The 27,387-nt window shown below is 44.1% G+C and overlaps 1 protein-coding gene across 1 annotated transcript in view; it reads right to left on the bottom strand.

Annotated features, from left to right (window-relative positions):
* The window catches only part of HDDC2 (HD domain containing 2), a 108,281-nt gene that overhangs the window by 50,968 nt on the left and 29,926 nt on the right, over positions 1 to 27,387 (bottom strand). The window contains exons 3-4 of the mRNA XM_086926983.1: positions 22,908 to 23,010; positions 14,116 to 14,184 (exon numbers count right to left, since the gene is read on the bottom strand). Coding sequence (XP_086783109.1) covers positions 14,116 to 14,184; positions 22,908 to 23,010 — 172 coding nt within the window. The remainder of the gene's footprint in view (positions 1 to 14,115; positions 14,185 to 22,907; positions 23,011 to 27,387) is intronic.

The following is a 27,387-nucleotide window of genomic DNA, read 5'->3' on the forward strand; positions in this document are numbered from 1 at the left end:
CTGCGTTTCAGAGCCATTAAATGTGACACAGCAGTCATAACATAACACTACAAGATCCATGACAGTCACCAACCATGACAGAAACAAAAATTCTCCTTGCTGCACCCCTCACCGGAGAGAAACTAGGAGTCACAGACCAACTTTGAAACAGAAGGGAAAAGCAAAAGCTCCAGTCACCAAGTCATAACGTGGCTATATAGCATGTTTGTATTGTATTGTTCAATGTCTTTTATCTTAATTTCATATGCCTTCTACAAGATGACTCTCCGTAAGCGCCCTTCGCATATTAATATTTGCAATTTTGTTACTATTTACGGTGTCTTTGTTTTAGATGACATAGCTTCATATACATATCACCTCCCATCCCTCCCTCGCCTTCCATCACCACAAGTGAGGCCCGCCTCCCTCTAGACCCAACCCTAGCACATAAAAACTCTGCTCGCCCCCACCTCCACCTGTTCTTTTTTGTCTCCTTAGGTGAAACCTACCTTTGGTTTTCTCCCTGTGGCGGTGCCGGGGAGTCTTCGGTTTGGTTCTATCCGTCGGGGGTGCTCTCGGCAGCGTTTCCCCAGCATGCTGTTTCTCCACGGTCTCCTCGTGGGCAAGGGGGCGGGACACTTGCACAGGAAGCCGCAATGGAGTCCAGTGGTCCTCCTGCGGCTAGGGGTGTGTTTCCGGGTTGAGGCTGCCCAGCGGCCTTTACGGTGCGCATCAATGGAGACCTGGTAGGCCAGGTTTTTAACCCGTTATATGTATTTTTTTGGACCTTTTCTGCTGTGTGGGGGCATTTTTGGCGACAATTTTTTCCTGGTGGCCTGCTTGGTTGTATTTCTGCCTTATCATGGGGCTGCTGGGGAGTGATATCTTGGGTTTGTTGCAGTCCTGGATCGCATGAGGTTGTTTCAGTGGAGACTTTCTGGTGTCCTCTTCTTCGTCATCTACTGATGGGTCTCTGGTTCCACAAGAGAGCCCTGAACGCCTGGGCTCAGTGGGGGGTAAATGCCTCTCATCTCTATGGATGGTGCAGGGCTTGATGGAGGCTGCTGTGTCCAGTGCCTTGCGGGCTCGTCCGGTGTCTTCTGGACCGTCCCGTCCTTGTCCATTGGATCCTGTGGGTGACTGATCCCCTTCAGTTGGGGAGGGTCCTTCTCCCGCCTCTGGTGGTGCATATGTCTATAGGGAGGTGATGTGGGACATTCTGGCTCCTGTGCGGGACAATTGGGTTTTCTTCATTTCCAGCTGGGCAAGGACTGTGGGAATCTTTTTCCTTGGTGCACTAAGCCCTCCCGGTTGGGCTTGCCCTTCGGGGCCAGTGCGGGAGATGGTACTGTTAGAGTGGCGGGCAATGGATATGCTGCGGGTCACTCGCTTCCTCCGGACACTTTGCTTGTTGGAGGGGGGTCTACCCCTTCCCTCACATTGTACAGTTGGACTCTATCCTGACCACGCCGATTGGCAAGTCGGCTGTTCTGACGGAGGTTTGTGCCCAGTCTAATGCGACGGATAGGTAGGTGGTCTCGGACCTTGGGAAGGCGTTTGCGGCTGCTGACTTGGCGCTGGGCACTGCCCTGTTTTCTGTTTATTCTACACCCTCCTTAGTGCAGGATTTTGTGGAATTGGCGGTGGCTGTTCAGGGTGGCCCAGAGTCCTCTGTCCTTCTGGCCGCTTTGGATCCTATGCGTGCTTTGCCTTGTGATGGGCGTTCGGCTTTGTCTGGAGTTTCCTTGGACTAGGGCCTCTCGGTCATCCTCCGAAGTGGGTGGCTAGTCCATCTTTCCAGTAGGAGCGGTTTTGGCACTTATTTTTCTCCCATGCGCATTGCCTTTACACCTATGGCCTCTGCCCTGTAGGGTCCCTGCTACTACTGTCTGGACGATCCCTGCCGGTAGGTGGCCGGCTCAGTTTTTTTTCTCTCGGGTGGCACTGGGACGTTTCGGATTGCTGGGTCCTTTTTTATGTTGCTTATGGTTCCGTGATCATCTTTTTGTGGGTTCCTCCGGATACAGGGGTTCGGTTGACTCCTGTGCCTCTCTCCAGTTTGCACAGAGTGGCTCTGCTGCATGGGGTGTCCTATTTGCTTGCCGAACTGGCCATCTGTCTGGTTCCAGTCGCAGACGTTGGCGCCGGGGCCTATTCCTTTCTGTTCCCGATGCCGACTGCTTCCGGCGGTTTTTGTCCCGTTCTGGGTCTCCATTGGGTCGTCTCCTGGGTTTGGGTTGTTCCCTTCCGCGTGTTGACCCTTCAGGAGGTTCTTCATCTGGTTCAGCCAGGAGCGTTTTTTGCCTCCTTGGTTTTCTGGTCCCTGTCGTCGCCTCTCCTCAGTGTTTCTGAGGCTCACGTGGGAGGCGCCCGTTTTCAATTTTGCGTTCTTCCCTTCGGCCTCTAGTCCTCTCCCATGGTCTTCACAGAGGTCCTGGCTCCTCTAATAGATCTACTTCCTATGGAGGAGGTATTTATTTAACATTCTTGGTCGACCTCTTGCTACATGCAGCCAACATGTCTCTTTTCTCGGGGCAGCCTTGGTGGTTCTGCAGGGGCGCGGCTTTTTGGTGTACTGGGAGTTTATTCTTTGTCCCCCTCTCGAGACATGGTGTTCATCAGGGCTTGTTTCCGGTCTCTGGTCGGCCAGGTTACTTGTCCGTTCAGTGACTGGTCGCTCTTAAGTCGCTAGTTCTGGCCTTGATGTCCCTGGGGGCTCCCCCTACGGTGGCATGGCTGTGGGTGCTGGGGTTTTTGGCTTCTGTGATGTTTCTGGTTCCCTGGGATCATTTTCACCTTCTTCTGGCCTGCTGGATCCTGTTGTGTTGGTCTCCGGTGTCTCGGAGTCTTTTGTTTCCACTGCCTATGACTGTCCTGTTCCATGTGGGGCTCTCCTAGTGCCTCTGCCGGCGTTTTCTTCTGGCTGAGATTTCCTTGGCTTCCCCAGCTCCGCTTTTTGTGTCTTATGCTGCCAGCCGGTCCGGGTGAGGTGCTAGGCTGGGGTCGGAGCTGGTTCAGGGGGGCTGGTCCCTGCTGGACTCCTGGAGGTCTTTGAACTAGCGGGAGATGAGGGAAGTTTGGCTGGCCCTGGTTCACTTTCAGGACTCTCTGCAGGGCATTGGGTGTTGGTTCATACTGACATTCTGGTGGCAAAGTTCTATGTCTGCCGTCAGGGTGGGGCCAGGTCCAGGTCCTTGACCTTGATTGCCAGCGACGTCTTCCTGTGGGCTCAAGTCTGGGTGCTGGGTCTGTCTGCTCTCTACGTTCGGGGGGTTGGTGATGTGTGGGCAGCTCAGTTGGGCCGGGCGTTCATTAGTCACAGGATTTCTCCCTCCTTCCCAGTTTTTTCGACCAATTGGTGGTGGACCTATTTGCGGACCCGGTCAATGCCAAGGTGGGCTGTTATGTTCCCTGGCTGGTGTCCCGGGTCTCTGGGAGTTGGCGGCCTGGCCTCTCCTTGGCCTCCGGGTCTTCTATATGCCTTCCCTCCCTTTCCGCTGCTCCGGGCCTCTCCTGACCAGATTGTGTTGCGACCAAGAGTGGGTCCTTCTGGTGGTTCAGTCCCCTTTGGTGTTTCCAGCCCTTCCCCTGTGCTCCATGCAGAAATTACAACTGTCGGCCTGGCAGTTGTGCGGACTGGCTTAGCTGTGTTGGGGGTTCCTGTCCATTTGGCTGTTACTTTACGGGCTTCCTGTAGCTACTCCGCTATGCTTTTCTATGCTGGGTCTTGGTAGGCCTTTTCGGCCTTGGGTGCTGCTAATGAAATTGATCCCACAGTTGCTGACCTCTTTTTGGTGATGCAGTTCATTCAGGATGAGGCTCATCTGGGGTTGTCGGTGGCTTCTCTGCAGGTGCAGTAGGCAGCTATTCAGGATTTTCGAGGCTCCTGGCGTGATTTGAGGGATGACGGGGGTCTGAAGCCTTGTTTCTTTTCAGGGTCTGTTGAATTGGTTTCCTCGCCCTGTCAGGTCCTTTCCTTTGTGGAATTTGCCGCTGGTGTTGGATGTCCTGTCCGGTCCTCCCTTTGAGCCCCTTGGGGGTCTCGAGTTGAGACTCTTGACTTTTGGGACTTGTTTTTTTGGTAGTCATCACCTTGGCGCGAAGCTTGAGTGTGTTGGGGGCTTTGTCTTGTAAATATCCTTTCTGCAAGATCTTTTTGGATCAGGTGGTTTTGGTGCTGATACCGTCCTTTGTCCCTACGGTCAATTCAGCGTTTCATATCAGCCAGGAGGTGATTTTGCCTGAATTCTTTCCTGCTCCTTCCTCAGCTGAGGAGTCTTGTTTGCTGTACGGTGTGCTTTACTGTGGTACCTGCAGGTTGTGGAGTCCTTCCGGAAGGAGGACGCTTTGTTTGTTACCTTCGGTCCTGCTAAAAAGGGTGATGAGCCTTCCACTGCTACTTTGGGTCATTGGATTAGGTCGTGTAGAACTCAAAAAGGGGGCAGGGTAGAAGCACCCTGACCCCCTAGGCCTGCTCAGGGGGTCCCACAAGGAACCCCAAGGCCCCCAATTTTTTTCCGAAAAATCGTGGGGTACGCGTACGGTACACCCTTCCTGAGAAAGCTGAATGCTCATTGGCTGTCAACACTTAAAACCAGGAAGTGTTGGCAGCCATCTTGTGCTCGGTAGACCGAGGCACAAGAAAGCAGAAAAACAAACGTGTAGAACTCAAAAAGGGGGCAAGGTAGAAGCACCCTGCCCCCTAGGCCTGCTCAGGGGTCCCACAAGGACCACCAAGGCCCATATATATTTTTTTTTTTAAACCGGTCTGTTTTTTTTCTAATTACCCCCAGGGGGACCAAATCGCGGGGGCATAGTGATAAAGAAGTGTGGGGGGGCCCAATCCCCCCACACAGCCCCGGGGACCGCCGCCCCCGGGGCAAAGCAACGCAGCCCCCGGCGCATACTGGAGGCTCCTGGTGGGCTAGTTGGCCCCCAGGGACCCCCAGTATGCAAGGGGAATTAGTTCCCCCTCTGCAAACGCGCCCGGGGGCTGCGTTGCAGAGAGGTGTAAAAAAGGGTGTGGCCTCATTACACCTCTCTGCAATGCAGCCCCCTGGCGCATAGTGGAGGTTCCAGGTGGGCTAGTTGGCCCCCAGGGACCCCCAGTATGCAAGGGGAATTAGTTCCCCCTCTGCAAACGCGCCAGGGGGCTGCGTTGCAGAGAGGTGTAAAAACATTTTTTTTTCAATTTATATTAAAAATATGTAATGTAATTTAAAAAATAAAATATCTAAAAATAAATAATTAAAAATAATGTAGTAAATCAGTATAAAAAAATATAACAATACATTTAAAAATTATTTATAAAACCATTGAAATTCACTGAAAAAACCATAGGTTTCAGCCACGTTATAGTTAGGAATTACCATTTAAAAAACCTTTGAAATTCACTGAAAAAACCATAGGTTTTAGCCACGTTATAGTTAGGAATTAGCATTTTATAAACCTTTGAAATTCACTGAAAAAAAAATAGGTTTCACACCAGTTATAGTTAGGAATTAGCATTTTAAAAACCTTTGAAATTCACTGAAAAAAACCATAGGTTTCACACCAGTTATAGTTAGCTGGTCATTTTACTCATTCAAAACCTTTGAAATTCTCCCGTTATAGTTAGTTCAGCTAACTATAACTCGTGCGCCCGCAATGCACTGCTGATGACGTCACAGGTGGGCTAGTTGGCCCATCACTCATGGTTAGTGACATCACTCATGACATCTCAAATGACATCACTCATGACATCATCCTTGTGAAAGAGTGGCAGACCTCCTCTCACTCTAATATAACCTTTGATACACACATTCAAAAATAGAAACAAAAATTTTCAAGAAAATGGAGATACCAATACCAGTTACAACAACCTATTCAGTAATTCCACCATCTATATACACATCCACTCATTCACTAACAGTTCTATAGTCACTCATACATGTACTCAATCATCATATGTACTCATACACCTATACATCCTGTTACACACCGATACTCATCCATAGATTTACTTACACACATACTCACACATGCAAATCAACTATCAAACATCCATGTACTTGCATATACAGCTATACACACAAACATACACATACTGACTCTCTTAAAGGATCACTTATAGAAACACATACTTAGTTATACAGGAACTCTTCAAATCTCTAACTCTCATATATACTCACTTGTGTACACCAATACTCACATTTAGTAGTTTAACACATATGTACTTAGTCATAAAGACAGTATTGAGACAGTCATCCACTCACTAACACACCTATACACACATTCATCCACCCATACAGTCCTGCACACATGCTGTCTTCAAAACACATATAAACAGTGAGTCACTCATTAATGCATCTATGTGATAAGTAATATCCCCAACCAAACCATATAAACACTCAGACACTCATACTGATACTCAAAAAACCAACTAATAACCTATATAGACACTCATGTAGGTACTCACCAACCCATGCAGCCACTTATTCAAACAAGCACTGGCGTTGCCAATAGGTCTCGCAGTAGGAAAGTTGGAGCTATTGGTTTTGTAAATGACAGAGCCCTTTATGTTTTTAAAATGAAAACAAAAATAAAAGGCATTGTTATTTGCAATTGTAATAGCTCCAACTTTCCTGCTGCGAGACCTATTGGCAACGCCAGTGCTTGTTATTGCTGGTGCTATTGATATAACAAAGTCAATTCTTCATTGGCAGAGAGCTGCGGCTCACGAGACTATAAGGGTCTGTACAAGTGCAGCACTGTTTACTGGTCGCCGAGATCTCGAGCTCCGTGAACAGCACTTGTCTGTCTGTAGAGGACCGGGCACATTACCCAGAGCTGTGGCACGCACCGCAGAGGCCTACACCTGACGCACATCCCGCCATTGATGACGGAATGTTTGTGATTTCATGAGGAAACGTTACGTACCATATCAAAAAAAGGTTGTAGGATTAAAACAAATAACCTTTGGATCTTGTTTTTATTTGTATTAATTAAATGCTTCCGAGTCCACCATGGGCAATACATAAGTGAAGTCATATTCGAGGTTATTTTCATGGAGAATTCCGTTTTTTTGTCCTTAATCTGCAAACATGCATGTGCTTTTTATTTTACCTTTCCCAGGACAGTCGTGAATAAGTTTGATAATTAAACAGTGCCACCCGCTCGTCAACTCTGTATTTCATTCCGTGTGCTCACCGACTGTTCTTTTGGGTGTCTTTTAGGATGCCTCAGTTTAATCAGAGCGGTACAAAAGGGGGTGGTGATGGACGGAGCATCTGAATCAATCAAACACTGGGGTGGCAGAGTGGGCTAAAGAACGGTGATGCAACACATGATTGGGGGTAGGAGGAGTAGTGTGTGTGGGGGGGTGGGTGGGGGGGTGCAGGACGTGAAGGGTGGAAGCAACAGGGTTGACCAGAAGCTACACGGATGGCATGTGTGGAAAGGGAAGAAGCAGAGGGTCTCCTGCCCAGTAGTCCGAACAAGAAGTGTGTGTGTCAGTCGAACAAGTTTAAACAAGAAGGAGTGGGCGAGAAGGGAGGGAGGGAATGGCAGCAGCAGATGAGCCTGATTAAAGCTGATGAAAAGGGAGGGGGAGGAGGGAGTGCGATGCGAGCAGCAGCAGGGAAGGGGCGGAGAGGAGGCTCTGATGGAGAGCGACGCAACCACGACCATAGAAGCCCTGCAATATAAAATAATGAATCACGTACAGCAGGATGTAAGGCTGTGACTTTGAGTGTTTGAAAGTGAACTCTACAGTTCTTGTTGAGCAGCTCCGAGAATTACGAACAGGGTACATAAACACATGAATACCAATGGTGTGACTAAACGTACACGCCAACAACCCTTTGGCTGCAAGGGTGCTCCCTGGAATTAACAGATATAAGATGTGAATAGAGCACCCTCCTCAAGTACTATACCCAATTATGCTCAAACAGTGATGCTCACAAAACACTAGACCCGTTTTTTCACTGCTGAAATCCTTAAATAATTCCCACCAGCATAGACTATTAGAGCGAAAGGGAGAAAGAACGCGAGGCAGTAAGACAAATTGGGAGAGTCAACAAACGATGCGCGCTCTGTGCTGGGTGAGGGGGAGGGCCATTAGCCTTTAAGAACTCTGGGCGAGATCAAAGGAAGGGTGGGAGTGACATTGGCGATCGAGGGGTGAGGGATTGTAGCCTGGTGAGCTGAAGTGACAGCAGAGAAAACACAGATGCAAGATTTACAAAAGCCAAACATTATAACAATCTGGGAATACTCGTTCTCGAGTGCGTTGCAGCTATCACAGACTGCATTTGTGCTGAAAGAACTGTTCTACTATTGTTACACATAACACATGATTTACAAATAAATCTGTATATTGTACATGGTGGGCCACTTACGAGATCAAAAAATGAAAACAATCCTAGAGCATACGTCTGCTCATTCTCCAATGTGCAGATCTTAAAATAGTGAAATAAACACCAGCAGATCATGGGACTAGTGTAAAACTGAATTCGCGGTATAAAGTCATAGGAATTTTGAGCGCTCCGGTGCTCCAACAGAACTTTAGTGCCAGCAAAAACGACATGAAATAAAGAGGCGGACTCAGCACTTCATGCCCTTCTGGGAAGTCAAAATAGGTGGGGGAAAGTAACGCGTCCTGAACTGGCGACAGCAGTGTGAAGGGAATCAACGCGACCTCGCAGTGAACGAAAGTGAATTGGCTGCGCGTCCAAAGGAAACAAGAAAAAAACGCTACAATGAGGATTGCAGCGTGTCCTCACGCTGTTGATAGGTATGAATAGAAGCGTAGTCTGCACGCAGGAAGAAACACAGCTGTGGAAAGCAGTGCGACCTCGCTCTCAAGAAAATACAACATGAAGGAAATACAACGAGAAGGGAGGGGAGAATGGCAGCAGCAGATGAGCCTGATTAAAGCGGATGAAAAGGGAGGGGGGAGGAGGGAGTGCGATGCGAGCAGCAGCAGGGAAGGGGGCAGAGAGGAGGCTCTGATGGAGAGCGATGTAAAGCCATGCTTTGCAGCAAACCCTAACAAGCGGAAAACGAAAGCTGTGCAAAACTAGATGGGCCGGCCAGCAGTGAAAAAAGTAAAGTTTCGGGAGAGCCTGGGGCGGGAATGCGAGCGAGGGGAGGCAGGCAGATTACGAGGGAAGCCGGATGGGGGCGGGAAAGCCTGGTGGGAGGCGTGAATGCGCGAGGGGAGGCAGGCGGATTGGGAGGGAAGCCTGATGGGGGCGGGAGAGCCTGGTGGGTGGGCGTGAATGCGAGAGAGGGGAGGTGCTGGTGTGGGAGGGGGGAGTTGCTGGTGTGGGAGGAGTGCTGCTAGGGGAGGAGAAGCCTGATGGCGTGAATGCGAGAGAGGGGAGGTGCTGGTGTGGGAGGGGGGAGTTGCTGGTGTGGGAGGAGTGCTGCTAGGGGAGGACTGGGCTGGGCTTGCATGCGATGCGCGTGCATGTACACGGGAACTGCATGAAAACCGCGGGGCTGAAAGCCCTTTGGTTTCAGGATGTTTTCGCCACATGAATTCTCGCTCCGCTCGATGCGCTTGCGCACATCGATAGGTCGCGAGACCTAAACATGTGTGAGACTGATACAGATATTTACATATTTAAACATTACTCACTAACCCATGTATTCACTAAGATACAATTATTAATCAGTCAGTTATACAATCAATTTTACAAAAAAGTCATCCATTTAGACACTTACTTATCCATTTATTCTTCCATCGACCTTTAGATATACATTGATGTCATCAGTGATGTCACTAACCATGTCATGAATGATGTAATATGTGACATCATCAGCAGTGGATTGCGGGTGCGCGAGTTATAGTTAGTACAACTAACTATAACAGGGGAATTTTAATGGCTTTGTACGAGTGAAATGTCCAACTAACTAGAACACCCTCAAAACCTATGTTTTTTTCAGTGAATATATATATATATATATATATATATATATATATATATATATATATATATATCCATACAACCTCTCAACTTCGACAAAGCAGATATATATATACTATTTGCAGTCGCTAGTATATAGTTATAGCTAGGATCTACTCACCACAGGAAAAGTGTTGCATGCCTCGCTAACAACTGTGGTGCTGTTTGACGAATCTTCACAAAATTTTGAAAACTAGTTTGCCACTCCAGTTGCTCTCTGGAAAGTTTTGGGGTGAGTCGTCAAGTGGGGTATGAGAAAAAAGGGGGATGTCCCAAAACGCATTTTCCCCATGCAACTTCCCATAGGGATTTCGAACATGACTACAGCCTAATCCGCTGAACAGAATTACACAAAATTTGGCAGAAAGCTAGCTCTTGGTCCAGAAAGAGCCCTTTTTGTAATCTGGTGTACATTAGTTCAGTAGTTTTGCAGTTATCAAAGAAAAAAAAAATAAGAAAAAAAATAAAAAAAATCGGACTTTTTTCTGCCTCCCGGGTGGGCCCGGTCCCAGGGGAATTTATTTATGGCCCCCCTCCCCAAGCCGATAACGGCCTGGAAAGCCTATCCCCATGGCCACATATATACATGGCCTCAACCAAATTTGAACAAGGGAAGGAGCCCCCCACCCCCCGGGGCACTGCTGTGCAAAGAAAGAAAATGGAGGGGGGCCACACAGCCCCTCTCCCGGAGTCAATAATGGCTCCAGCTATGCTTCCCTGCGAGCCCTAAAGCCAAGAGTGAGCAAAACAATAAGTCTGCTCCCAGTGGGTGGGAGCATAAAAAATGCTCCCGCATGCTGGGAGCTGACTTTTCATGTTTCCCTGCTCGCTTAAACAGATGAAAAAATTGCTCATACCCAGGGAGCAGCATTTGTAGCTGCTCACTGCAGGCATCGGCAAAGCCAGCTACCGCGGAAGCAGGAGTCGGATGGGGCTGAGTGGGCATTGGGGCTCCTCTGCGGCTCCCAACAACAGCAGAGTGGGTTGCCTTGAGTGCGCTCCAGGGCACCCACCCTTTGTTGGCCAGGCCCCGGGGGTGGGATCCTCCAGGGCAAAATCGGACCGATGGGGGCTGCGTGCCAACCTCCTACTTCACAATGTGACCGAGCCCCAGGAGGTTGGGTCTCCGGGGCCAATATTTGCCCGGAGAGGGTGGCTCCCCGATAAAAATATGGCCAGACCGGGGACATGGGATCCGGGACCAGAATCAGCTGAGGAACAGGGACTGAGTGCCCCCTTCCCCATTAATGAAGGGATGGACCATAGGGGACGGGTGCCACTACCCACTACCCTCCTCCCCTAAAAAAGTGCGGCAAGCCCTGGGGCATGGGGTTTCCACAACCGAAATAGGCCCGGGGGTTGCGGGCCCCCCTCCCAGGCTGGCTGCCTTTGGCAATTAAATATTATTTTATGTTAAAAATAAAAACAACTAGAAGTTCACTGAAAAACCCAAAAGTTACAGAGGGGTTATAGTTAGGGAATAGAATTTTTTTTTAAATCAGTAGCTATTCACTAAAAAACAAAAAGGTTACAAAAGGATAACTGTAGAACCTCAAATACCTTTTTTTTTAAAGTTTCTATCCTCTCAAAGCCAGAATCATGAGCAAAGCATGGAGAATAGTGCTTTTGAATTTGAGCTTTCCAATTTATTTTAAGCTTGCAAGAAGTGCATCGGAAAATTAGGCTAAGAGAGTAATAACACTCCAATAAACAAACAAATCTTTGCTACATTAGGATTCCTGGGTTCGTCATGAATTTATAGTTAACAATGAACGTTACCAATGCCACCTTCTGTGTAATGAATTATGTTGTGGTCTGATGCAATGCGGTCTCAAAGACAGTTATGTTAATCTTAATTGACAGCAACAAGGACTGAAGGCAATGTTTGAAACAGTGAAATGTCTGCAAAACAGCATTTTCATGCAATCCACTTGATATTTTAGGGGGAGGTATTGTTCTACAAGATATTGAGGCCTACAAATCAGAAGTACTACACCAACTTTCCAGCACTGATAATTACACACGGCTCCACGAAGCTATCTCTAAAGAGATTCAGCTGAAATAGTACAACGCACAAACTAGGCTAAGAAAGAATGCTACCTTAGCAGCAATGAGTTTTTACATCAAAATCTAAAACATTCCCATACTCCAGTCATCTACACTCTACCTAAAATCCACAAGATCATGGCCCTGGCATGTAGAAGAACTGTCTCAGGCTGTAGCTCAATTTTAGAACCTATTGAACAATACGAACAATATGTTGAATATATTGACTTTTCCATCAAACCCTTTGTGCCCTTGACTGATTGCTATAAAAGAGACAGCACACCCTTCATCAATTGGGTAGATAATTTCCCACTGTCTGCATCTAAATCACTATAAGCTACAAAGGACAAATAATCCATTGACACCAATATTCCCCCTAGTAGAGGGGATCAATGTCATACCTAATGTCCTGAATAATAGAGGAAGACTGCACCAGGAACGTACATGCTTCATAATATCTTTTTTCAATCTAGTTCTTAGAGACAACTTTTCCCTTCAGGGCAGGGGCACATCCACGGGGGCTGTTTTTGCTCCAAATTTCACAATCCTATAAAAAGACAGTCTAGAACAGAGAATCATCTTGAACAGTGCTAACCCCTTTAGAAAACATACTGTTTTATGGAAACAACATATTCACAATACCTTCTTGATCTAGGTGACTCATCCTCAAATTATTCCAGAAATGACTATACCATGGCTACCTCAGACGCCTGATCAGACGATCAGCCAAAAGGGCCTGCTATTATCCCCGTGAAACCCTGTTATAACCAGGCAATGTATCTAAATCAGAACATCTGGTATGTGTAACAAATTTTTTCACGTAGCTCTCATTTCATTGCTAGGTATATCAGGAAACACAAGCATTTCTCAACAGCTGGGGCCTTGCATTTGAGACTCTTATATTCATCTACAAATGGGTCAGGAACTTACATGATCACCTTTTCCAGTGCCTAAACAATTAAGGTTGCCAATTGCACATAACTATATCACTCAAATCATTTTCTAACTGTAATCCCAGCAAAATTATTTGTCATATTCTCTCCCTGTAACATACTGTACATGGTGGTTAAACAACTCAGAAAGTCAAAATACAGACTATCCAGCGTAGAAGCCGACTCAGAAGCAGGGTCCTCACTGCCTCATTAGTTGCATGGACACTCCGAGGATAATATTAGATGGCAGGTTACACACACCAATAAGAGCCCTGAACATGGAGGCACCGCGGATGAGCTATAGAACAAAGAAGAACTCAAGAGGAAAATAAGAATAGACACTATGAAGTTAGAACTGAACCACCAAGAAGACTGGACATCACTTGTATAAGGACTAATGTGCGGATGCTCATCCATGGCTATAAAACACATGTGTATAATTTTCTGGACTTTGCTATCTCAAGGCCACTGATTAAAAAGCTTAGATTACAAAGGAGCAGAAGGTTTCAAATAATCTGGAAACAAAGCCTGAGAAACCTCAGAGCTGCAAACACTGCTATGAGTGTTTAATAATTACTGTCCGCATGCAGGGTCATGACAGTAACTATTAAAATGCCTACAAGGGCTGTGAGAGAGGCCAATATTCAGCCTTTGATACTCTTTGGGCTGTGCCAAACTGCTTTGCAGTTAGGCAGAACTGTTGGAGATGCAGGAGGAGCTGAAGACAATCCCCCTTCCTCCTTCCTCCTTCCAAGGCTCTTGTGACAGTGTGAGCTATAGGAGGCGGAATGGATGAAGACTCACTGTTTTCACTTATCAGCAGATTCCGCCTTTCCCACTCCCCTGCACAAGTCATACATCCTGGTGAGGTAGGGGAGAGGGAGAGTCAGAGGTGTGGATTAGACTATACATGTGTTTATAGCCACTGCTTTTCCACTGTCTTCAATGGAGTTCTCAACAATCCAATGGTCTAATATTTCTTATTCTTGGTCTTTGTGCTAGCTATAATAGGTTTGGTAAAATCAATGTCTGCTTAAAGCAATAAAGAACATAAAATCAGTACTGTTGTTTACACTTGGATTGGTGTATGAGTATGGAGAAATGAATAATCATTTTGACACCAATAAAGACACAGTGAGCCAATTACAACCACATGTACCGAGCAGTGCATATGAAGAAAAAAAGTCCACTGGAGAATAATTTCTTACTTGCCAGAGTTCATAAAGCTCTTTCTTCATGTCTTCCGATAACAATTTCGTCAATTGCTTCATGGCCTCCTAGAAAAAGAAACGAACTTGATCATCTTAAAATGACTTTATTCTTAATTTTCATTTTTTTCAGATTAATTTTGATGAACAATAAAAATGAACACCATGTCTAGTACCAGCACCAGGAGGTAGCAAACATCCTTAAGCTCCTTTCTCTAAAGAAAGAATAAAGCTATAAACCAGATAAACGTTGCAAATGTATTTCGTAGGAAAGATATTTTTATGATATCCATGTACAAATTGCTGCAGTCCTAAATAAAACAATTTGTTAGATACAAAATTCACTGATCCGAATTGAACTTCAAACATGCTTTCACAATATAGCAATCAGGGTTCATCCTGAGTCAATTATGCAAAAACCATAATCATGCCATTTTATGAAAGCAGTAGTAGACCAGGCATAGAGTTAATGTTACCCTTCTGTTTGTGCATGAACATTCTCATATAAGGATGACATTTAAGCTCTTGGCTGCTGGGCCTTCCTCAACATTCCCCCACCCCCAGTGCAGAGCCCTTTTTTGGCAATTTGGGGTATATCACCTTTAGGGCCCCATAACTTTTTTTCCACGTAAGGTATCCAAATTGGTGTCTTTTGTTCCCCCAACATCCTGAGGATTCTCAAAGTACCCAACCATAGGCAAAATATAGCTACATTCTGAGTTTTGGGTGGAAAATGGGAAAAAAAGAGCTCTAGATAAAAGTGTCTGTTTTTTATCTGTAAACGGCATCAGCTTACAATTTACTGTACTAAAGTCACTATCTTCCCTGCATTCAGGAACATGCAGAACTAAACAAAAAACATGTTTTTTACCACAGTTTTGGCATTATTCACAAAGGTAACATCATTTTTCAGTTTTTTGTGCTCTCAATCTTCTTCAAGTATGTGGTGGAGACCAGTGTGAAACCGATGGATGAACCAGAAAAGCAATAGAGTTCAGAAAAGTAGTTAAAACTCTAAATTCAGCAAGGGGTCAGATATGTAGGTCCATCAATGTTTTCCCAAAGAAACTAACTGTTGAAATAAATAAATACTGAAAAAGATTAGGAAAAAACAACCATTCGGACAACCTTTTAATTTTGAACTTTTTGTCACACAGGCCAATTTACAAAGGCAATATAACATTACGTCCACTAGACCCTTTTGGTTGCAGTGATATATAGTGTTTGTAGAACCCAGAGCTGCACCGTACAATATTTTTCATTCTTTACAGAGTATAGCCAAATTATTATGACGAAATATGTAGAGTGCAAATGGGTATCAAGGAAAACCATATATGGGCCCAAGATATGGAGTTTAAGAGTAGTGGTTAATTGTACACCTCTGAATTTGTGGATATCCATACTAGCATATGATGTAGGGAGTCTTTTCTCTTACACACTGGTTTACAAATGAAAAATGCAGTGAAAGACAAATGGTGATCACAAATATCCTACTATTCTATGCTCCCTCAAGTCTTCTGATAAAAATGGTATCTCAATTGTGTGGGTAGGCCTAGTGATCACGACAGGAAATGGCCCGAAACACAACATAAATACATCACACGTTTCCATTAAAAACTGAACAGTTCTTTGCAAAGTGGGTAACTGTATTTTGGGCCCTAGCTCAGTCTACAGCTAGGGGAAACCTAAAAAAACGTATATTTTTTTGATAATTAGACACCTAGAAAAACCAGGATGGGGTGACTTTTGTGGCTCTCAGCAGGTTGTTTACCCAGAATCCCTTACAAACCTCAAACTTTGACTTAAAAAAACAAATTTGCGTCACATTTCTGTGATGGAAAGTTGTGGAATCTGCGGGGAGCCAAAAACGTCCTTCAAAGGAGCATCCCCCTTAGTCTTCTGATAAAAAATGGTGCCTTCCTTGTGTGGATAGGCCTAGTGCCCGTAGCAGGAAACGGGAAAAAAAAGCAATATGGATTCATCACATGTTCCCACTCAAAACAGACCAGTTTTTTGCAAAACTGGTAGCTGTGGATTTGGGGCCCTAGCTCAACCAGGAATCCAGGATGGAGTGACAGGTGTGGATTCCATGTTGTTTTACCCACAATGCCATGGAAACCTCAAACTTTGCCTGACATCACACATTATCCATACATTTTGTGATGGAAACTTTTGGAATCTGTAGGAATCTACAAAATTCCTATCACCCAGCATTGCCCCACCTGCACTGATAAAAACGCTGCCCCATGTGTGGCTGGGCCTAGTGCTTATGACCGGAATGGACCAAACCATGGACAACTCGGGACCTTGCTTAACCCATCCCAATATTTTATTAAAAAAATATATATATATTTAATCCCCACCCCTACATTTTTATTTTATCCAAAAAAATCCCTGGCTTCCAGCGGCCGATCGAGGGGTAATTTCCCATTGGACCCAGAAAGAACGTTGCTCCATTTACTTGGAATGGGGGCATAGTCATGCCCATGCTGGGCAGCCCTCACCAAATATTTCAAAAACAAATACCTGGCTTCTAGTGGGCTACTGGTCTTTCTGCCCCACCTGAGGGGCAGATCAGGGGGTAATTACCCATATCTGTCACCCAGGCAGGCATAAAGACTGCTGGCCCATTTAGTTGGGGTGGTGCATGGCCAAGCCCATGGTGAGCTGCCCCACCTGTGGAGCTAAAAAAAAAAATCCCAGGCGTCTACTGGGCTTTCTGCCCCGGAGGCAGATTGGGGGTAATTACCCTTTGTGCCGGGGGAGGGGGATAGCGAGATTGTTTCCAATTCACTTGAGGTGGAAGTATACCCATGACCATGCTGGGCAGTCCGCATCCCTATACCTTTTTTTTATATAACAATTTACAGGCTTCTATTGGGCTTTCTTCCCGCTAGGGGGACAGATCAGGGGTAACTAACCTAATCTCCCTCCTGAGGTCAGAAAGACAGTTACCCAATTTAGTTGTGGGTGGAGGCATGGTCGTGCCCATGCTGAGCAGTCCTCACCCCTATATTTATAAAAAGAAAAAACTTCCCTGGCTTCTAGCGGTCTTTCTGCCTGGGGGGGGGGGGGTTTGGAAGAGATCACAATAATTACTTTATGTGCCCCTGTTTAGTTGGGGGTGGGAGCAGTGCCCACCCCATAGTTGAAAAAAAGAAAAAGAAATCCTTAGGGCCATATGTATCATCATCACCATTTGCGATTTCTAAATAGCGATTTCTAAGGAATCGCTATTTAGAAATCGCAAAATGCTATGTATGTAGAAAATCGCTATTTTTTTGAGATTTCCAATTATTCCTTATTTGCGAATTCGCAATTTGCGAATTCGCAAATAAGGAATAATTTCCCAATCATTTCTATGGGCCAGGAGGCCCATAGACATGACTGTGAAATAATTCTCAATTTGCGAATTTGCAATTTGAGAATTATTTCAAGGGTGCAGGGGTGTCTCAAGGACACCCTGCTGCACCCCTGAAAATTACATGTGTGTGCATATGGCGCACATACATGCCCAATGGGCATGTATGTGTGTTTGTTATAAACAAGGGAACCCCATACAGTAGAACCTGGGGTGGAATGATAATTTTATAGAACAATGGTTCGGAGTAGGCCTTATGCGGTCCTTTAAAGAAAACAGAGGGTGTTAGCGAGTATTTAATAAGTCGCTAGGGAGCATTGGAAGTAGGAAAAAGTTGGAGTTTTTTATTTTTACTCTTTTCTCATAACAATATATAAAAATATATATACACTGTATTGCAGGTGCTCAGGTGAATAGTACGGTGCAGGACGTGACATAGGTGAGCAAAGTGAACGAACTGTCACACACAACAAGGATAAAAACACACAACAATTATATACAATGGTACAAGTGAAATTCCTTGGGTAGGTCGACGGCGTTTCGATCTATATTGTTTTAGATCTTCATCAGGACAGTTGAGCCTCCTGAAAATAAAATTGGTTAGGTTCCAGGCTTTTATTAGGGATTTCAAGTGGCGATTGTACACTTCTATGTAGGCGAAATCCTACTTGGACTAGAAAATTAGGTCAAAACATAATCAGTGCCAAAAGCGCATACGTCGCTATGGTAGAGAAACGTGCCTGAAAGCAAGTAATGTGGGTTCACACAGCGCATTCGTCACTATGGGCGCCTGAAATTAATTATTGCAGGTCGGTGCGCATTCGTCGCTATGGGCGCCTGAAATTAATTATTGCAGGTCGGTGCGGCAGGCAAGGGGTCCGAGTACCTCTTTACAGCAGCTCACGCTGGTCCAAGTAGGATTTCGCCTACATAGAAGTGTACAATCGCCACTTGAAATCCCTAATAAAAGCCTGGAACCTAACCAATTTTATTTTCAGGAGGCTCAACTGATGAAGATCTAAAACAATATAGATCGAAACGCCGTCGACCTACCCAAGGAATTTCACTTGTACCATTGTATATAATTGTTGTGTGTTTTTATCCTTGTTGTGTGTGACAGTTCGTTCACTTTGCTCACCTATGTCACGTCCTGCACCGTACTATTCACCTGAGCACCTGCAATACAGTGTATATATATTTTTATATATTGTTATGAGAAAAGAGTAAAAATAAAAAACTCCAATTTTTTCCTACTTCCAATGCTCCCTAGCGACTTATTAAATACTCGCTAACACCCTCTGTTTTCTTTAAAGGACCGCATAAGCCCTACTCCGAACCATTGTTCTATAAAATTATCAATGGGCATGTATGTGCATCATATGCCACCCTCAAAAATGCACAATTGTGCATATTTACAAGAAATCGCAAATTACCACCAACTACAAGTTGGTGGTAATTAGCGATTTCTAAACCTGAATTCGCAATTTTGAAAAGCTTCATACATAGCATTTAAGGAATCGCAAACTTGTGATTCCTTTAATGCTTAAGCAAAATAAGGAATCGCAATTTTTGCGATTCCTTATTTTGCTAATTTTTCATACATTTCAAAATCGGAAAAAAGGCCATTTGCGATTCGCTAAGGCCGAAATTCTGCGAATTTCGGCCTTAACGAATCGCAAAAGGCTTGATACATATGGCCCTTAGTGTTTAATGGGCTTTCAACCGCCCTCGGGGGGGGATATGGGGAAATAACCAGGCAGAAAGACTGTTTCCCCAATTTCATGGGGGTTCGGGCATGCCCATGCTGGACAGCCCCCACCACTACAATTCTAACAACAACAAAAATTCCTGGCGTCTAATGGGCTTGCTCTGCCTCCGAGGGGTGGGGGTGGTGACATATGGGGGTAACCAACCTTATATGTCCCCCGGGAGAGGGAGCAGAAAGACCATTTACCCATTTTTACTTCTAAAATTTAAAAAAAAGGTCATCCCTGGGGTCTAGTGGGTGGACCCCTGCTTGTGGATCACCCTCCTGTGGCACTCCCAAGCAGGGATCCACTGGGCAGAGGTCCTATTGGAAAGGGAAGATTTTTTCCCTTTCCAACGATACCTCTCCTGTTAGAATCAGTGCTCGGGGGCTGAAATTGCCTTCCCAAGCACTGATTCAGTGAGAGTAAAATTAACCCATTGATTCGATTTAGTTTCACTTTTATTGTAATTACATCAGTGAGCCCTACATGGCAATAATCATTAAAGCATAAACATTTTTTTAAAAATCAATTAAAAAAAAATCTGACTGCTTAAGAAGATCTTCCCGAGCAGCTTGATGTTACAAAAAAATAAAAGACACCCTCTGGTACAGCGCACAAGAGGGACCTTTACTTACCTTCCCTATGTCCACCGACACATGCAATGGGATGGTAGTGCCGGTGTCAGCTGTTGGCTGACACCTGCACTTAATAGGTTAATGATTCCTGACATTGCAGTTATCATAAGCATGTATTAATAGCAGAGCAGGAGGACATATTCCAAGTAATTTAGGAAGGCTTAGCAACAGAACCCTTTTCCAGGATGAGCTACTGTCAAACAATCAATCAGGATTTATAAAATGCGGCGATCACCCGATAGTGTATTCAGGTGCTTGCAGGCCCCAGAGGCTTTTTCGAACAGCCAATTCTTGAGGACCAGTCAGAATTACAGAAGTGAGGTGATGGTCCAGAGGTGCATGGGGAGGATGTTCCAGGTCTTTGCTGCGATGTAGGGGAAGGAGCATCCTCTACTTCTGCTTCGGTAGCTGTGGGGAGTATGGGCAAATGAAAGAGAGGCAAAGTGTAGTCTTCTCGGTGTTGCTGGAAGTTCTGTTGGTGGTTAATGTAGGCAGGTCCTTGGTTGTGTAGAGCCTTGTGTGGGTGGGGCAGAAACTTTAAAACTGTTGCTTTGAATAAAGATACTGTAATGAAATATAAATATTGAAGATTCTTTCTTTGATTTGGAAATCCACACCTATTAAGGGAATTTGAATTGACTTACATTTGGCCCAGCTGCCTATCCAACTTGCCCTCAATGCTTTCCCTGTCTCCCAATTACTCCACGATTTATAATCTCGATGACTCTTCCTGCATCAGTGGCAAATCTAGCTCTCTGTCCACTTTACAATGTGTCTTGCTTGCTAATCCTTTCTAGTGTAAGGGGTTTGACCCATTCTTAAATACAGCTATTTCATCATCCAGGCTGGTTTCTGAAGGCTACAACTCAAGCAGACTTTTGCACTAAATAAAAATATAGTGTATATGATTATCCACATATTGGTCCTTAATCCCATAACTTTTTCCATGGTTGCAGTTTTTGTTTGCCTCAGTTCACTCAATTCCATTAATCTTTAAAGAAGCCTAATCAGAAATAATTCTCTATAGTGTTTGTCTATGGCAACAACTTGGCTGTTTCACTCCACTCATTCTGAAAGATAAACTTTATAGAATCAGTTAAACAAAATTCAAGTGTTTACGTGAATGCCCCAGCTCTTGGCTTGACACTGCAATTAGTTCTACCTATTGTCACAATATGAAGCTTGAAGTCACATGGCAAAACCAAGAGTAATGCTGCTTAAATTGTTCCCTTGCAGCTTGATTTCCGCAAGGAAAATGATAAAGCTTCAAGTCTTTCTGAAAACCTCAATAAATAGGGACGTTCATAGTCTTGCTATAAGGAGAGTTTTGACATGTAATTTGTCCTTGACGAACAATCCAAGGTTTTGTGCAGATTCTTAACATATGCTTCTTGACCGGATCTACCGAGTTGTGATATGGGAAAACCAGGGACAAACACCTTTTGAATAACGCTAGATTTGAAGTAGCTTCCTACATATTGAATAGTTTTCGATAAAAAACTCAGGGCCCCATTTAGATATTGGCAGACGGGTTACTCCGTCACATCGGTGACCGTTATCCCGTCCGCTGAAATATAAATCCCATAAGATAAAACTGAATATATAGTTCAACAGACGGGATTTTCATCACCGTTGTGACGGAGTTTCCCCTCTGCCGATATCTGAATCATACTTTTGAGGAACAATGGTTCAGAGTAGGCCTAATGAGGTCCAAGGAAAAAGGGTGACAGTAGCGAGTATTTAATAAACGCTAGGGAGCGAGAATTGTAAGTACAAGTAGGAATTTTTATTTTCTCTTTCTTTTTTATAGATAAACATAAATATTCTTATACTGTATTTCAGTTGCTCAAGTGAATAGTACGGTGCAGGACGTGACATAAGTGATCAAAGTGAACGGACTGTCACACAACAACAACAAGGTTAAAAACACAACAATTATATACAATAAGGCGAGTGAAATTCCTTGGGTGGGTCGACGGCGTTTCGATCTATATAGCTTTAGATCATCATCAGGACTGTTGAGCCTCCTGAAACTTGCCGATGCATTTATCAGGCAAGGATGGGTTTTCTGATAATACAACTGAATTGGTTGTGGCTTTTCCGGAGAGAATATTGGTTTAAATTGATTAGGATCTCTCAATGGTGTGATCCAAGTAGCGCTCAGTCGCTTTAAATTGAGACGAGGGTCCTACTTGAATTTGAAAATTAAAAGAAATGACAATTTAGAAGAATCCGTTTAAGCTCGTTAGTTGCTCTGGTCATAGATTCTCTCGCTCGAGAGAGGCTACTCGGACCCCCCTTTTTCTGCCACGCCAAAACGCCGGTATTAATTACAGGCGCCAATAATCTATGACCAGAGCAACTAACGAGCTTAAACGGATTCTTCTAAATTGTCATTTCTTTTAATTTTCAAATTCAAGTAGGAAACCTGGTTTTGAGCCTAGTCACTTGGGGAACATGCCATTTCCAATTTCACACGCCTCCCTTTTAAATATTATGCATCCTACCTCATATGTTTAGGATGACATTTAATATTTAAAATCAGGTTTTCCTACCGGTAAAAAAGGGGATGTTGACAGGTCTGTGCAACAGCTGTCAGGCTACACATTGCAGGCCTGAAGCTATGTTTTTACTGCCACTGTAGTGGATGATAGAATAGATGCCGCCGTCCACAAGTGGCATTTAACTTAACATGCCACAGGCGTATTTCTGAACCACATACTATGGCCCTATAGGAAATTTAAATGTGACAATCAGATGTTAAGCCAATTTTAAAATGTTTTAGTGGTCAGAAAACATACACTGGGTACTGGATAGCAGTGTCCCAATGTTACAGTTCATGATTACCACCATGTATGTACTAATAGAGTGGTACATAGCAATAAAGGGACCAGAGGCAGATGAAGGCATCAGTTTCTCACTGAAAAAATTCTGCCTCTAGGGTGAAGGTTTTTTTTTATTAATAATGTGGTTTCATGATGATCAGTACACATATGGAAAATATACAGCGGGGCAACCATCTGGTTCTTTTTTTTCAATACCAACCTCCTCACGCCTGTGTTTTTCTTCCTTGCAGATATTATCTGAAGGTGCTATGTCACCAACTATGCACTCTGCCATGTCGTGGACCAAAGCCAACCGGATACATCTATCGAGAAGATAAATGGAACAATTTTATAAATTGCATTACACCTTAAAATACCTTCCTATTGCTTGTCACTTAGAGAACCAGTTGTGGAGTTCTCATATGGCAAACTCTTAACCTAATGCATCACACAATGAGTTTGCTCTTCTTTCTTTAATTTGATCCAACAGAATACACGTATGGGTCTCATTTACGTTGACCTAAGGATCAAGTACACAAAACATGGAAGTGATATTTCAAACTATCCTTACTCAGACAATTACAATTAATCACATAGACATTTCAAATAGTTACATCAACTACACCTCTATTACACTACATAACAACATGATCCATTGAGATAGTGGGAATGTGGCTAGATAGCAAATATTCCCTACTTGATTTTTTGGGAGATAAATAAATCTTAAGGGCATAGATGTGACCATCCACAAGCTTTACTCTTTATGTTTCATATGGTAATCCTGGTGGGATACATACATTTTTCAGTGTAGGAGATATAGCTGAAGTAAGCATTATCTTTATGCCTGGTTCAGTGTTTCAGGTTCACACATTCTTTGTGCAGTGAAACCATCTTTTGACAAGACTGACAAATGTTCAGGATGCTATTACCTAGAAAACTTAAATATTAATTTGCCACTGCACAAGCGCAGGAAACGGCCTTAACAATGCGGGCTGAGCCACGCTTGCCGTTTCCCGGCAAGCCATACCGCGCTTGCCTTAACCACGCATATGCGTGGTTAAGGCAATGCGGTGTCTAGTTGCCAAGCGGAGGCACAGGAAGGGGAAGACAGGAAGAGGAAGACAGGTAGAGGAAGGACTATCAGGAATTGAGAGAGGACACAGTGAGGTAAGTGTGGTTGGGACTTGGTCTTGGGGGAGTGGAGGGGGTAGTTTTTCAGGGTAGGGGTAGGTTTGAGGACTAAGGAGAGGGTTGGGGTTTGTTTTAGGGAGGGGCAGTTTTTAGGGCTAAGACGCGGGGGAGGAAAATGGGATCGTTTACAGGGCAGGGAGCAGGGTCGGGAGTTTAGGGATGTAGGGATCGTTTTTAGGGCTCAGAGCAGGGGGGCTGGAGTCAGGGTAGATTTTGTGGCATGGGCTCAATTTTTAGGGCTCAGGGCAGGGGGAGAAGGGATAGTTTAAAGGTCAGGATCGGGTAGTTTAGGGATTTAAGGGATCGTTTTAGCGGCTCAGGGCAGTGGACAGTTGTAGGCCTCAGGGCGGGTGGGAGGCTGAGTCGGGGTACTTCATGAAGTAGGGAAATTTTTTAGGGCTCAGGGCAGGGGGGCAGGGGTCAGGGTCGTTTTTTGGGTGTGGGTTTAATTTTAAGAGGCAGGGCAAGGAGAAAAAGGACAGTTTACAGGGCAGGGGTATGATCTTTGTACCGCATGCTCCTTTACCCATCATCTTTTTACCCTGAAATTGCATGGTAAATGCATGCGTGGTAAAGACGCGGTCATGATAGACACTGCATGGTACAGGAATGCGTTGTTCAGGCATGTGTTGCACCATTATACAACCACCTGCGCAGTCCACTACTACTGCTCATAACTTTGTTTGCCCTCCTCAGATTAATTACAGGTCCTTAGAGTTGGTATTGGTTAGAAACCAGACATAGTCATATGTCGACTGGAGATAGGAGAAGAAAGTGGGGGATACTAAAAAAGCCTAGAGGTCAAGAGTACAGGAAATGCTATGATAAGGCTTTGTTCCTTTTACCTAAACATCTCCCCCATTACCATTGGAGAAATACCTTTGTAAAGGTGACAAGACCTGAAATCAATTTTCAGGCAAGCATGTTTGATGAGAGTTTCTGACATTTTTTGACATTTGTTCTTCTAGTGAGAGTTCTCCATGAGATTCATTAGTTTAAAATACTTAGACAGCGCATATAGTTGACCGCTTGCTAGCTAAACATAGTTTTAATGCAGTGGACATGCCTTGGGAAATATTAAGATGCTAGACTCTGTGAAATGAACACAGCTACTGTGTGTAAGCGATGTCATTTTAACACAAAGTGATGCAGGAAACTGTGCCTGCTTGCCAAGAAATGTCAGCTGTACAGCTTGGAGCTTATCCCCTTAAGTGATTAACAGATGTGAATAAATCCTCATATACTTAGTTGAATTGATATACAAAAGTAACTTTAACAGACTTCTCTTAAGTAGTATCTTGAAGCGGTGGAACATTCAGAAAAATATGTTCCTTTTAAAATTAAAATCGAAAGTGGAAGTAGTATAAATAAGAAGTGTGTGCATAGAACTTTGGAATTACTGTGAAATCCAGTGTTTTACGTGAATGGCCAAAGGGTCTGATATTTAATGATCGGCCAGGCAAACTTCCATGCAAAAGGCCATCTGTAAACACCATAAAAACAACTTTATTTTGGAGCTATTATATAGTGCTGCTCTACCCACTGGTCATTATTAGAGTATCTTACAGTACAATAGTAGAATTATTTACATAAAAATAGGAAGGAGGGGTTTCACAGAATAGAAACATAAGGCCGAACTATAGTTTCTAAGGATAATTAAGGTACAATGTATAAAGTTGACAAGAGTTTTTTTAGGGAAAAGCAAATGGATGGGAAAGTATAGAAGAAGAGTAAAAAATATTTGTAAAAATAGCAGTAGAACAAGTATGATTTCAGTCTGCTCTTAAACCAACGAGGAACTTTTTGGAACCATAGGACTTAATGATTAGATTTCCACATTCAGATAGACACTCCATTTAACTGACCACGATGCAGCCAGGTGAGAATTACAATTTATTTTCGCAAACCTCAAATTGTATTTACTACTGAGGATTTTCTTACCTCATAAGAATTTCAAAGAAGAGGTAGGCTAGAAGGGGTGTTGGTGATCGAACACCTTGACCATGATCGAATTCAGTTTGTAAATTCCGGTTTCTATCAGAAGCAAATGTAGATCTTTCAGCACTGGGACACTGTAAAATCAATATTTTACTTAATTTGCCATCTGTCTTCCTACCGAATGCAGTATAGCAAATGAGGGGGAAGAATGCTTTTTGAAGACTGATTGGGTATGGCATATCTATGGTATATACAAGAGCTCGCTAAAACTTGCTTTGCAGGTTTAAGGATTATTTTTGTTTAGAGATTAGAGTGAGGTTTTAAAACTTAAGAAGTGTTAAATATGCAAGCTTCTGGATAGCTGTAGATCAATCCAATAGCTCAAAGATTTTAGCTTGGACGACAGATTTAGAGTCAAGTCATCGATATGGAGCACTGAGAGCCATGCTAAATTAGGATTTGTGTTATTTAAATGGTAAGATAAACATATCTTTCTAGGTTGGAGGATCAGAAAGCTTGCTGATGTCCATTTATGAAGATTTTATAGAGTTTTCTTAATTTGTATTCATCTTCAATAGAGATGAAGCTTTAGCAGATTTTTAAATCAAGATTCTCAAGGGCTCCAATATACATGTTAGACAGAGCGGGTAAAAGGATTGAACCGAGGGGATGCCAAAGGTAAACCAAATCATGGTTGGAGGAGGAATCCTGGCACATGGTTGGTTAGGAATGGGGTAAGCAATCAGTCATTTATATGGCCATACATATTTTCAAGATGTCTACAAGCCTTTCTTGTTGAATTCTATCACTGACTGCCAAAATCTATAGAAAGGAAGAGGAGGCAAGTTTCAACTTGATCAACAATTATTCTTATAGACGCAGTTTTGATGAGTTACCATTTGCAGAATGAATCTAGACTGAGCAGGTGCTAGGAGGGTACCGATTTCAAAGTGGTTTTATTATCGCTATTGGAACTAAGCAGATTATATTGTGATTTCACTGCTGTCACTTGTAAGAACAGGCCATCGAACATGGTGTTACATGAGGCCACTTGGTAGACACAGATAATTACTAGGTTTTCCGTAAGCCACACAAGTATCCAGGAAATTCCAAGATGTTCAACCAGATTGACCATGTTCCACAACTAGGATGTGAAAGATGTGAAGGTCTACTGCACAAGTAAGTGCATAGATGCTTGTCACTTGTGCTCAATGACAAACTCCAGGCCACCCCCAAACACTAAATTTAACCTCGCTAAACAGGGCATCCTATTTGGCTCAAAGGCGGTTCATACAGCAGGGCTTCCAGTTCCAGTTCAGCAACTGAGGCAGGGGAAGAAATATCTTGCTTCACATCTGTGGAATATAGCATAAATGCAGTGGAAATATGAGGACTTGGTTCTCAAAGAGAGCAAGAAGAGCAGAGAACCAAAATTGGTAAGACCAGGCTGAGCCTGTAATAAAGAGTACATTTTTTTAGATGCTCCTCTGATTCTGTCAAACACAGCTTATGTGAGTCAGCCTATGTCACTGCTTCCCTGGCGTCCAGGGGGAGAGGCGTCCCTTTCAAGA

Source organism: Lissotriton vulgaris, chromosome 6 (genome assembly GCF_964263255.1).
Source record: "Lissotriton vulgaris chromosome 6, aLisVul1.2, whole genome shotgun sequence".
NCBI classification, from domain to species: Eukaryota; Metazoa; Chordata; class Amphibia; order Caudata; family Salamandridae; genus Lissotriton; species Lissotriton vulgaris.